The sequence below is a fragment of the Mya arenaria genome, chromosome 11 (assembly GCF_026914265.1).
Source record: "Mya arenaria isolate MELC-2E11 chromosome 11, ASM2691426v1".
NCBI lineage: Eukaryota > Metazoa > Mollusca > Bivalvia > Myida > Myidae > Mya > Mya arenaria.
Window position 1 is genome coordinate 2910058 of NC_069132.1, and position 12685 is coordinate 2922742.

Below are 12685 nucleotides of genomic sequence, written 5' to 3' on the forward strand. Positions count from 1 at the left end.
AAACAATTAAAGAACTAATTAATTGCTGTAAAAAGGCAGGATCAAAGACAATCAATAATTATCACTCCATACTGAAAATGATATTTGAAGTCAACAAAAGAAAATAACTCAAAATATAGTCGTTTTTGAGCAGAACATTAAACACTATAAATGGTCTCTGAAAAAACCAATCCACCTCAATCTTATTTAAAGTTTCTTAAGATTAAATAATATTAAGCTTAAGCTTGTAATATTTTGCCTGGACTTATATACAAATAAATAATTATATATTAGTTTCTTGTTTAAAGTGATAATACAATTCTATGTTTGTAACATTCTATGAGTGTATAAGTGAGTTTGTGTCAAATTATGGAGATTCTGAAGCACCTTCTGTGTATGGAGTGCCATGTCCCTGTTGGCATGGAAGCTGATGTGTTGCTATGCAACCAGTGTAACCTATGGCAACACAGGAAGTGTGCAAAAGGTAAGAATTCATATTACTAAATAAATGTCTAGAATTGCAATAAGAATTCAATATAGTAATGAAGAATTGATTCGTTTTACATAGAAATTCTTAAGAAAGCCATAGTATTTTATTGTTTTAAATATAATTTGAACATAAAATATTTAAACATTAAATGTGTCTAAAAGTTTAAAAAAAATGAGTCCATTATACTTTCCATGGTTGCTTTCTCAAGGTAAATTATTTTTAAAACAGGTTTAACCAATGATTTTTAATATCACAAACTGAACCATTGGTTTTGGAAAATGCATATTGTTCATTTTGAAATAAGAACAAAATGTTTTAATTAGGCTAGTTGGTCTTAAAAATAAGCTAAGTATGTTGTATAAAACAAACCATACCTTTAAAAAAAACACATTTACATGAAAGGTTTGTCCTTTTGAATGTGATATAAATTTCTTAATCATAAAATCACTTTTAATTTAATAATGTTTGTAATGAAACTTATTTTGTCTATAAAACTACAGTGTCATACTGATTTTTCTGTGCCAGCCTAAATGTATATATATGGGGGTTTACGAAGTCCAAGGACCTGGAAAGAATACACCTTAAATATTGTTATAATTTCTACTTGGTGTCAAGCAAACAGCATGCACAGCAGCAGTCTATGGCATATTAGGACGTTATCCATTATATATTACCCGATATTTAAAAATAATTAAGTACTGGTTCAAGGCACAAGATTCCAATAATATATTGCTTACATCCCTTTATCGTAAATCCCTTCAGTCGTGTGAACTTGGACGCAAAAACTGGGCATATAATGTTAAAACATTACTAGAGGGATATGGATTTTATGATGTCTGGTGCAACCCATGGAATTATAATGTTAAAACATTTGTTCCGCTATTTAAACAGCGCCTTACTGATACTTTTTTACAGAAGTGGCGCGCGGATATTACTAACAGTACAAAACTTAATACTGTATTTTTACACCTCCATGATAAGTTTGAAATCGCCAGTTACTTAAATTTGCTATATAATAAGACATATAGAAAATATCTTACCAAATTACGTGTGTCAGCCAATTGTTTACGTATTGAAACCGGAAGATATGGGGCAAATAGACTTCAAAGAAACGAGAGAATATGTTTATTGTGTGATGCACAGGACATTAAAGACGAATTTCATTTTGTTTTAAGTTGTAGTCGTTATAACGATCTAAGGATACAGTACATTAAAGGGTATTTTAGAATTAGACCAAATATGTATAAGTTTATTGAATTACTCAACTGTTCTTGTAAAACAACTATTGTTAATCTTTTTAAATACTTATTATTTGCTAACGATAGACGTAATACAATCATTAATGATATAAATGAGTAACCACCATTTACCTTTCCACTATTTAGCTATTATTTTGTGGAATCAATTACTTTATATTACTATAATTTAGCTTATTGATACATTGTTAACATTCTCCATATAACAATATGATATCTACAGTTTATTGTTTAATCTATTATCTAAAAGTACCATCTTATACACGTTGATCACATATTATGACATTTGTCTTTTCTTTGTACAAATACTGTAACGAGATGCTTTATGCATAAGTTGAAATAAAATCTGTTCTGTTCTGTTCTGTTCTACATGAAGGCTGCTTTGTCTTACAAATGAATGCAAAAATGGTGTCTGTTGAAAAAAAATCAATTATAAATTTATTACGGTTAATATGATGTTACCTAATTGCGTGATGACTGTGAACAACTGTGTGAAATATGAAGTCCATTGGATGAATGGTGTTAAAGAAGTTTGATGATACAGTTATAATGTCTGAGACTCCAACAGGTTTACAAAATGCAGTTGATGCATATACACAATACTGAAATTCATGGACTGACAGAAAATACTGAAGTCTGAAATGCAAGTATTTGGAAAAGAAAGACCGCCTAAAAATGACAAGCCAAATCAAATATAAATACATTGGTATATACTTTAGTCGAACTGGTTCTTTTCAAATAAGCAAAGTTCATATTGCAAACCAGGCTACTAGATAAATGTACAATTTATTATGGAATCACCTTTCCTAAATGCCTATAGACTTACAAATTGAAATAATGAAACTTTGAAACTAATACTTCTCTATGGGGTGGAAATTTGGGGCTACGGCAACAATGATGTTTTAAAAAGAGTTCAACTATGATTACTCAAATATATTTTAAAGCTAAAGCGATCTACTCCAAATTATATGGTCTATGGTGTAAGCTAGGTAATGCTGCTTTCTGTTGATATTGAAGATTGGACAAAATTATCAAGTAATACTGATAAATTATTAGGAAATCATCCATAATTTGTATGTATAATTATACAATGAGCAACTATTGAAATGAAATACTATGGATCAACCAGAATTTCGTTCCACCCCTGGTCTCATGGCAGGAGATAAAATAATGCAATTACCGGTAATGACATAGTGAAACCACAGTATGTGAGTGAAACTGAATGTAAACAAACAACTCTACAAAGTGGAAATGACTGTTTAAAAAGGCCAAAAGGAAAATTTTACAACAAGGGATCAGTTTATTTGTAGAAATAATCAAAGGCAAAGAAATATTACTATTTTAGAAAATAAAAAAATAATAATATTTATTCCATTCTCCTATTGTCTGAACTGATTGTCATCATAGCTGATAGTAATAAGCAGAATTATTAAAAGACTTAGAAGGGAGGTAAACCAACTTAATTGTTTTAAAAACATATTTTTTTAATGACATTTTGTTCTGCAAGTGCCTTACAGTATGACATAAGAATATGATAATTCATGACATAAAATAATTCTGTATAATGAAAAAGTTAGAGGTTTTCATAGCAAAATATATGTGAATACATTTTTACGTACTTGCATCTAAAAATACTCTGAAATTTTGCCAACTTGGCCTGATAAAATATCCACCTGATTACTACCAAAATCCCCCTGAAATTTCAGCCTTTCTGAACAAATCCCCCTGAATTGACTCAAGAAAAATATCGTGTATGTACATGACAAGAATTTAACCAAATTGACTACAATCTATAAAATATAATGTTTAAAAAAGTTATATTGTAAGAAATCAAATCTATATGTATGCATTTCACTCATTTGCATGTGATATTTATCATATAATATTACCTCATATATCCATGTTTGTATTGGAATGAGTGAAATAAAGGACACTTGATTTGTCAATGGGTCATGGTCAAAATCAGGAAAGACATTAGCAAAATTGTACACAAGATCCAATTTTCAATATCATGTATGAAAATGTGCAGATGGGTACATAAAATTGTTGAAATGTGTATAGTTGGCATGACATTTTTAGCCTACTGTACATGTTGTTCCTTTGAATATATTTCAAGAAATACTCTGGACAGATGAACAAAGAGTGATATCCTCAGAAGTTCAGAGCAAAACTTGCATTGCATGATACCTAGTATTTCTTGCCATATGCATGTTGTTTATTCTGAGAACAAAATTACATGAATTAATACCATCATGGACACTTAAGTGCCCAACATCTACTAGATGAAGTAGCAAATGGTAACTGATTTGACAAAATTACTGTATGTCAGTTATAGTTTCTAATACTAATTCAATTCCTAATAATTTAGTTCATGAGATACAAATTATGCATGATAGATGGAAATTATCATTTAAATTAAACTTTCAAACTACACCTGGACTAGAGTGACTGTAACATTCTGTTCATTTGTTCATGCTAACAAGAAGTGTCTTTTGTTTTATTTCAGGTAAGCCAATGTCCAATGATTTCTACAAGGAGTTCTACATCACCACCATGATGGGCCTCAAACCAGCCTCCTGGATGTGCCATTACTGTACAAACAATGCCCCACAGGTAAAGAAAATATCAAATGATGAGATGATAGAATTAAATACGCTCAAACTGAGACAAATACTTCTTTGATAACTCTCAACTCAATGGCAACTATGAAAATACTAAAAACAATGATATAATTTCTACATGAATCGAAAAACTAAATTGAATAAAAAAATTCTTAACATGTTAAATGAAGCTTATCAATCATAGTGGTGAGAGTGGTCTAGTAGTATAGGTGTCTGCCTCTCACCCAAGAGGTTGTGGGTTCAATTCTGATTAGGGGTACTTTCTCATGGCCTCTCAAATAGGACACATTACTGGTTTCTGCCCAGGAAACGGACTCGAGAGTTATCTTATAAGCTATCAGCTTTCGTTACAATCATGCTAAACTAACTAGTATAAACCAAACACTGCCCTACAGGTGAAGGTGGAGCCAGTGACCCCTGCTCCTGTCAGAGGTTCCCATGGGAAGGACCTTGTCCCACCTAATCCCCCACCCTCCCTTGACTGCAGTTCTGACAGCGACTACAATGATGAGCTCTACACCGGGTTTGGTACCAACGCCAGGGAAGGCACTGATCTCACCAGGTAAATCAATAGTAGTGGGTGTAACCAGGCATATCCAATACTGAGTTCTGAATTCTCAATAAATTCAGTTAGTTTATGTTACATACAAGCTATATTTTTGGTTAAATTGATTATAGCTGCTCATATGTTCATAATTTGGGGAAAATGTGTTGTCCTATATATATTATTTTATATCAGTTGAAAATTATTCCATAGAAATCAAAGCCATAATTTCCATTGGTTATTGATGTGGTATAACACAGTTTTGGTTAAGAACAAAATGATATAACTTCCCTTTTCTTTTAAGAATTCTTAGGTTTCTATAAATCTGCATGACAGCATGTTATTATTTTATACTTCAGGAAAGCAATTCAACAATCTTTCAGGAGTAAAACATATTTACAAAGTCTGGCTTGGATCTTTATCAAGATTGTATACAAAAAACCTATAACCCATGAAATTTTCTTTCAGAAGTGCACCTGTCCCACCTGCAGGCTGTCGAATGCTGATCCCACCCCGGCCAATCCTCAGTGACCCTGCTGCTCGACCTGTCCTCTATACACTAACCAAGCGCCCTGATGGCTTCTGGAAGGTCACGGACAGTCTTGGAAACAATTTCCATCATGTGAAGGTCGGTTTAATTTGATTATGGCATAGTCTTCTGGGGCGGATCCAGAATTCGATGTTACTGGGGGCGTAACTTAGGGGCATAACCTTTTGACTAGCGCCCTCTCACAGAACTAAAATTGGCTAGATGTTTGGAGGGGTTTTTTGGGGTACTATCCCAATAAAATTCCAACAATTTTTCATCCGAAAAGGTGCATTTTGGGTGTATTTTATTACTTTTTTCTCCTATATTGAAATAAAAAGTAAACATGGACGATTGGGGGGGGGGGTCAGATGCACCCCCCCCCCTTGGATCCGCTAGTGATCTTGGTACTGAATTCTTTCTAATAATCACCTCTGACATAATTATGAATATCAAAATCACTTATGCGAGGCATTAATAGGTAACTTTTCACAAGAATCAAAGTCTAGTGAAAATATTGGCTTAATCTACAATGAAGAAAGAACACAGATTATGGTTGTCTGGTAAAAGCTGGTAAGTTGGCAGTCATTTGTGATATTGCTTATTTGTACACAATATCCTAATATTTGGTATAAAAAAATCTTATTCAATGTGACAGGTTTTGCATGCCAACACCCACCATTACCAGTGTTCACGCCTGGGATGCCAATTTGAGGTCCGGGTCAACGAGGCGATCAAGGAGTTCCTTCATGGCAGCAATAGAAAACACAACCATGGCAACCAGTATGTGCTTCTCAATTGCCATGATCATTTAAGAGCACTTTAAAAAATATAATATTAAACTTCGGTTGTCTTGACATCTGTATTGAAAACATCCAACCTTCATTTCATTATCTCTTTTCTGATATCTACATGACTTGTGCATCTTTTTTTTAAATGTTTTTGGTTTTCTTGAAACTGCCTGCCTTTGGGTGGGCAACAAATTATCACTCTCGATTATGTTGTGGAAAAGGAACGTGTCCATGGACTTCTATAGCAAATCATTGTATGATATTCCAGCCCAACAACTGCACAGGGGATACAGCCAGCAGCAGCCAGCGCCTATGAGCATGATGAGCTCAACAAAGCAAGGTACAACTTCACTGACACCAGCAGCAGCAGCAGTGACAGCAGTACTGACAACAATAGCTACATGGAGATACCTGTGACCAGAACCTCCCATACACCATTCAACACGCATACAACTCACACCAGGTATTATTTATCATTTGATATGCATTGTATAAACAGGTTATCAATGAATTTTAAATTCTAGTTCCAGTTGAAGTATCATTGATGATATATATCTTGAGGACGCTCATCATGATGAGCAACATCAAAAAATGATGAGGTTTATGATTTTTTAAAGGAAAAAATACTATTGTTTCTTAAACAAAATTAAAGACTTCATCATTTTAATTTCAGATGTCACCAGAATGAGTGTTACTGTTCTGACAGCACCGATGATGATGATGATGATTCCCTGCTACACACTCCACTAGTCATTTCAAAATTCCAGCCCCTTCAAACACCAGATGTCAGGTAGGATAAACAAACACAATGTCAATAACAGAAGTCTTTGTAATGAATTCATTGAACAATTTATATACTAATAATCAACTGTAGATATGTTGGTTTCTAAATTAGAAGTATGTGCAAATCATGAAACAAGTAAGCAAAATTATCATTTAGTTACAAAAATTGTTCATAACAGGCCCAGACCCCCTGCCCTTGATGCCTGTTTTACCAGAAGCAGTGACAGGGACAGCGACAGCGATGCTAGCCTAGCCCTGACTGACCTTTGTGACCACCTGGACTCCAGCACAGACCGCTACAGCGAAAATGACGAGGCCATGGCAACTATCCCAGCCGCCTTTACCAGGTATTTATTTATGAAATGCAAAAACGTTGAATCTATTCAAAAATGAAATCATTAATAAATGGTGTTATACAAAATGAATTTGAGAAGGCAACCTTTTTATATGAAATCGTACTGCTGCAATGATTGATTAAGCACCATTGCCCACCAACTAGAACACTATCATTACAATATTTGTTTATTTAAGCAAAACAATCATAACCCTTACTATGTTTTAACAGTTCTAGCAGTGAGGGCGAGACTGATGTAACCAGGGTAGCCTACTCATACACCAACGTCACCAGCAGTGGCGAACGAGCACTTCTCACCGACAGTCTTGGGTACATGTATAACATCAAGGTGAGAAAATAAGCAACACTATTGCATCATAATGTAATGGAACCTCATCTTCTCCAAAGCATATTGTCTATTCCCATCTTTTCAAGCAGTTATTTACTGTACCAAACCAATACATTATATTTTTCAAAATACATGCAATAAAACACACAACCTTTCACAAATTATAATGATTGAGTATGGAAATCATCTTAAAGTGTAAATATCTCACTATTGTTAATATCTCACTATTGTTTTCTTTACAAGAGATTGATTCTTTCAGTTCAAGATTGACTGTCGGGTGTTCTGGTGCTGTACCCAGAAGTCTCCACAATGTCCAGCCACTGTGCTACAACAGAGGGGTCACTTCACACGGGGGATTGCTAGCCACTCCCATTCTCCAACATCCAAGGTCAGCTTATCTGCCAACCACACAGCCAATTTCAACCAAAACTGCGACTGGACATCTGTACCGGTGCATGGGTCTTCTAGAACCTCACCAGGTATGGAAACCAGAGAGAAGCAACTAGTTCAGCACCCAAAGACTACCACTATTACAACAGCCTGCTTAGAGCCCTGCCCTGCCCCTCCATCAAAGCCTGCAAGTCAGTCACAAGCCCAGTTAACCACCACTTCTAGCCGGCAACGGAAAGGGACACCATCTCCCAATGTAACTTATGATGAGATCAGCATCTCAAATGATGGTGTCAATGGCAGCAAGTATGCCCTCATTACATCTGATGGCTTTATGTTTGATGATATGGTAAGATATTGATTTAAAACATACATGCAATTTGTCTATGATTAAAGATAAAAAAAAAAAATAGATGGAAAACATATTTCTTTGAAAATGTACTTTGTAGGTGTTTTTTATTAAAGCCCAATATACCCCAAATACCTTAATAATTTGCAAAACAACTGTCTACTGCTCTCTGTTTACATATATTAATTTATGCTATGATAAATGTTTTACCTATCATAAAGAGCAGTATCCAACTATATTCAGGACCCTGATGTGAATGACCAATCACAAGATGATCTCACCATGGTGAGGGTATGGCGGTGTACAAGAGGCCTGAAGTCCAGCCCCTGTCCAGCAATGGTCAAGCTCAGACTTTACCAGAACATGACCCCGCATTCCATCAGGCCACTGAGCAACAGCGAAATCCTCGACTCAACCCCCCACAACCACTCCCCTGATCAGAAAGCTGTCACTACTGCCAAGGTTAAATTCATGGTAGGTCACTCTTTACATATTGTAAATTTTCAAAAAAAATCCAACATAGCCTTAAGAATACAAATCAAAATAGAATTTCAACAAATCACTAAGTGACTTAACAATGCAACCCAACTTCTTATTACAATAATGTTTGATGTAATGAATTGATTTTTTTACACTGAACAGACTTAACATTCAAAGAAATTACTATATAAGGTACTATAAATGCACTTCAAATGCAGATTTCTACATTACCACTGAAACATCAAGAAAGATACTGTTCACTTTTAGTAAACTAGAGTATAACAGTGTACCCTTAAATATTGCAGATGAGATGTGAGTTGCAGGCTGCCAAGGGTGACAATTTGAAGCCAATGGATGTCCTGACCCCAATCCTGACTGGATGTAACCGTAGGAATGAGGTATTTCGAGATTTCCTTGGGCGCCAGTTGCTGAACACCATGGACCTCCACCACCTGCCCCGGGCAGCCAGTCTCAAGTCCTACTTTTACAGACAGAAGGCCATCATTGATGGCAAGTCCAAACATTGAGTGCTACAGGAAAATGGTTAGACTATTCATAGTTCTCAATGGCTATATACTTGTGACACTGTGACTACACTCGTGATACATTTCATGCCTTAACTGTTGGAAGCGGATTTTCTAGTGACATTGACTAAACTTGTGACCATAGATATGCTTACTTGAGTTTTAACTCTAAGCATTAACAGAAAGCCTCCTTTCTGGCCGGCCATCTTGGAAAAAAAAAATGCATGCATAATACCTCCCTGTATCATGTCACAACCGGTTGAGGCAAAAAAAACATGTATGATCAAAAAGGTATACTTTACTGGCAGGCACAGTTTATGTTTTCGGCTAGTATATTCCTGTTTGTTGTTTGTGTAAAAATGTGCTGTTGTATAAAGCTTACTGGATCGGTTAAACAATGAATTGTTTATGTTTAATATTTGTTGATGGTAAATGTAAATGATGATGATGTCAGTGCTTACAATTCTGTTAATGACAGCTTTAAAATGTGCTTTAATTACTCACTTGAAAAAATGAGAATATGACTGAAGAACAACAACTACTCATTTTTATTAGTGCTTAAACATTTTAGATGTACATTTGCCACATTTTATTCCATGAAAATATTTATATAACACCATAATCCTTTTTATCTATTATAAAGAAATAAGTAAATTATAGTCAGATGACCAACTCAATGTTGTCCCCCAGATACCCTGACAATGTGTTTTGTTAAATTTACTGTATTAAACAATCATATTTGCAAAACTGTTCCAGGTAGATGATAGAAATTTGTAATTGTGTATATATCAAATAAATTGCATGAACAGTTACCAAATTTTTATAATAAAATTATATGAAAGGTCCACGCCATTTTTTCACCCTAAGTATGCCAAATACTATTGAGCGTTACCACAGACAACCACATTCAGTACAAGAGTACTTGGGTGGTTCGATGTAAGTTGCCACCAGAAAATGTTAATGATGTTTTTGTTCTAATGGCAGACTTGTGGTAACAGGGGATACAATAAAATGTCAAAATAAGTATCACTGAACGCCCATTTATATTGAGGCCATTGTTACATTTCTTATCAATATTTCAACAATAGGGTAACTGTTGGTCAAACAGAAGTTCCAGCAAGGATAATTCTTGATAAGCCCTTTGCTACCCGTTGGGCTGAACATTTTTTGCATAAATTAATCTTAGATAAATGACAATGGAGTTCAAAAATTTAATATTATTATCACTTTAAAAGCACTCAACCATGGTTATTACACTGGTACTGGTTACTGACTATACAGAGCTTCAACTTTGATCCTGCACTAACAATCTACTCCTTTTTTTCATAGCTTAGTCCAGAAATTTTCTTACTCAGTTCTGTTAATTTTCTTACTCAGTTCTGTTACTCTGGAATTCCTTATCAATTGTTGAAGCCTTGAATTATAAACATTCTGTTTAGAAATAAAAAAAATCATTGATCTGTTGCATGAATTTCAATAGCCTATATATACATTTTGATTTGTACTTCCATGGAAAAATTCTGTTATGTGAATTTAAGCCATCCAAAATAAGGATTATTTCTATAATTAACAAATATGAGAAAGATTGCACCATTTTCTGCCAAAAAAAGGTGCACCTTTACTTTTAACCCAAACCAGTAAAATCTCAAAATATCAACTTTTAAATTTTGTGATCTGGTTCTTGCATGTGACACGAAACCTCATAATCATGACCATGTGCGCTTAGTTACTTGAAAATCCAATAATGCATGATTACGATGTGGCTCAGGCAAGTAACTGACCTATGATCACAACTCAATTCGACCTGTTGGCCGTGTGACATTTCTTATAAAGGCCTGAGTCTATACCCAATACACATGAAGAACATAATTTTTTGTGCCCAGCTATGTGGAATTCCTATGATGCATGGCTGAGATGCAGACCAGACAAGGTACAGTGCTAATAATAGAACCATGTACTCATTTTAACATGAGTGACCTTGACCTTTGAGGTACAGAGGGACTTGTGGGAAACATGCCATCTTATCATGTTGAGCGTTCTTCAAAAAAATGTGACAAATATTCAAAGTTATATTAAGAGGCAGATCTAGCGGTTACAAACTTGTCAATCCAGGGTTTGCAGGTTTGATTCCCCGCTGCTCAAATACTAATACTAATAGTCCATCGGGAGGGACGTTAAATGGTGGTCTCGTGAAACACTGCTATATACTGGCGCACATTTAAGAACCAGGGTAGCTCTTACCAGGGCTCTGTCTGAGCACTTTTCTCCAAAATTCTAATATGACTAATAATCTGATCGGAGCACTTGCCGAATGGGCCTTGCCCCAGTGCAAGTATAAATTGTCTTACACACACACACAAGTTGTATTGGTTTTTTTGCCACCAATTTCAGTAGATAAGGAATAAATTTGAAGCAGTTCTATATTTAAAAGAAATAAAAAGTTCAAACTTTCGCAGGCTTTGCCATCTTCCGTCTATATGATGGTTATTTGAGACAGACAAGATAGGGAATTCGGTAATTCGTGTTCTTAACTCATTTCATGACTGATCATCTAAATAAGTGGATTTCAAAAAGGTTTGCTTTATAGGGCAAAATGGTTCTTTTTGCACCAAACCTGCGCTGTTACACTATATATAGGACAGTTACACTATATATAGGACAGTTACACTATATAAATTATATACCTATACTCAGCAGGTAGAGGTGAGTGTTAAGAGTTTTGGAAGTATCGGGTTCAAGCCCGGGTTATGTATCTTCCTTTACTTTAGACACTAGGTAGGTAAACAATGTGTAACGTGCGACGTCTAGATAAACACCAACAGATCCCTTCAGAGAAAAGCATGCTCAACCCTGAAGGGGTCCGCTGCTCTTTATATACACTAAATTCTCTATCCACACAGGAGCTTTGCTAATTTGCATATTACCAACCATACGTACTATGAACGTACTTCCCTCTATAACGGAATGTTATACTTAAAACGCACATCCGCCGCCTACACTGTAGGCTACAGCAGACCGTTACAAATTCTTCCTCAAATCACTGAAGTGGCAGAAGTTAGAACTGAAAGTGGAAGTGGACTTCAGTAAAATATCAAACAACATACCATTGGAGCAGGCCAAAGCCAACAAACTACTTTCTCCATGTTGTCTCCATGCAAAGTTTTCTATTGTCACCGGATTTATTTCATTCTTTACAGAAATAAGTCTAACAAGGTTAAAAAGTGTGTACATTTCTCTTCAATTGTCAAAGGTGTCACATGAAACAAGGG

At 35.0% G+C, this 12685-nt stretch overlaps 1 protein-coding gene across 1 annotated transcript in view; it reads right to left on the reverse strand.

Annotated features, from left to right (window-relative positions):
• LOC128208770 (uncharacterized) overlaps window positions 1-12677 on the reverse strand; it is a 38994-nt gene extending 26317 nt beyond the window's left edge. Inside the window, exon 1 of the mRNA XM_052912355.1 lies at window positions 12521-12677. Within this exon, the coding sequence (XP_052768315.1) occupies window positions 12521-12647 (127 nt within the window). The 5' untranslated portion in view covers window positions 12648-12677. The remainder of the gene's footprint in view (window positions 1-12520) is intronic.
• Between the last annotated feature and the right edge of the window lie 8 nt (window positions 12678-12685).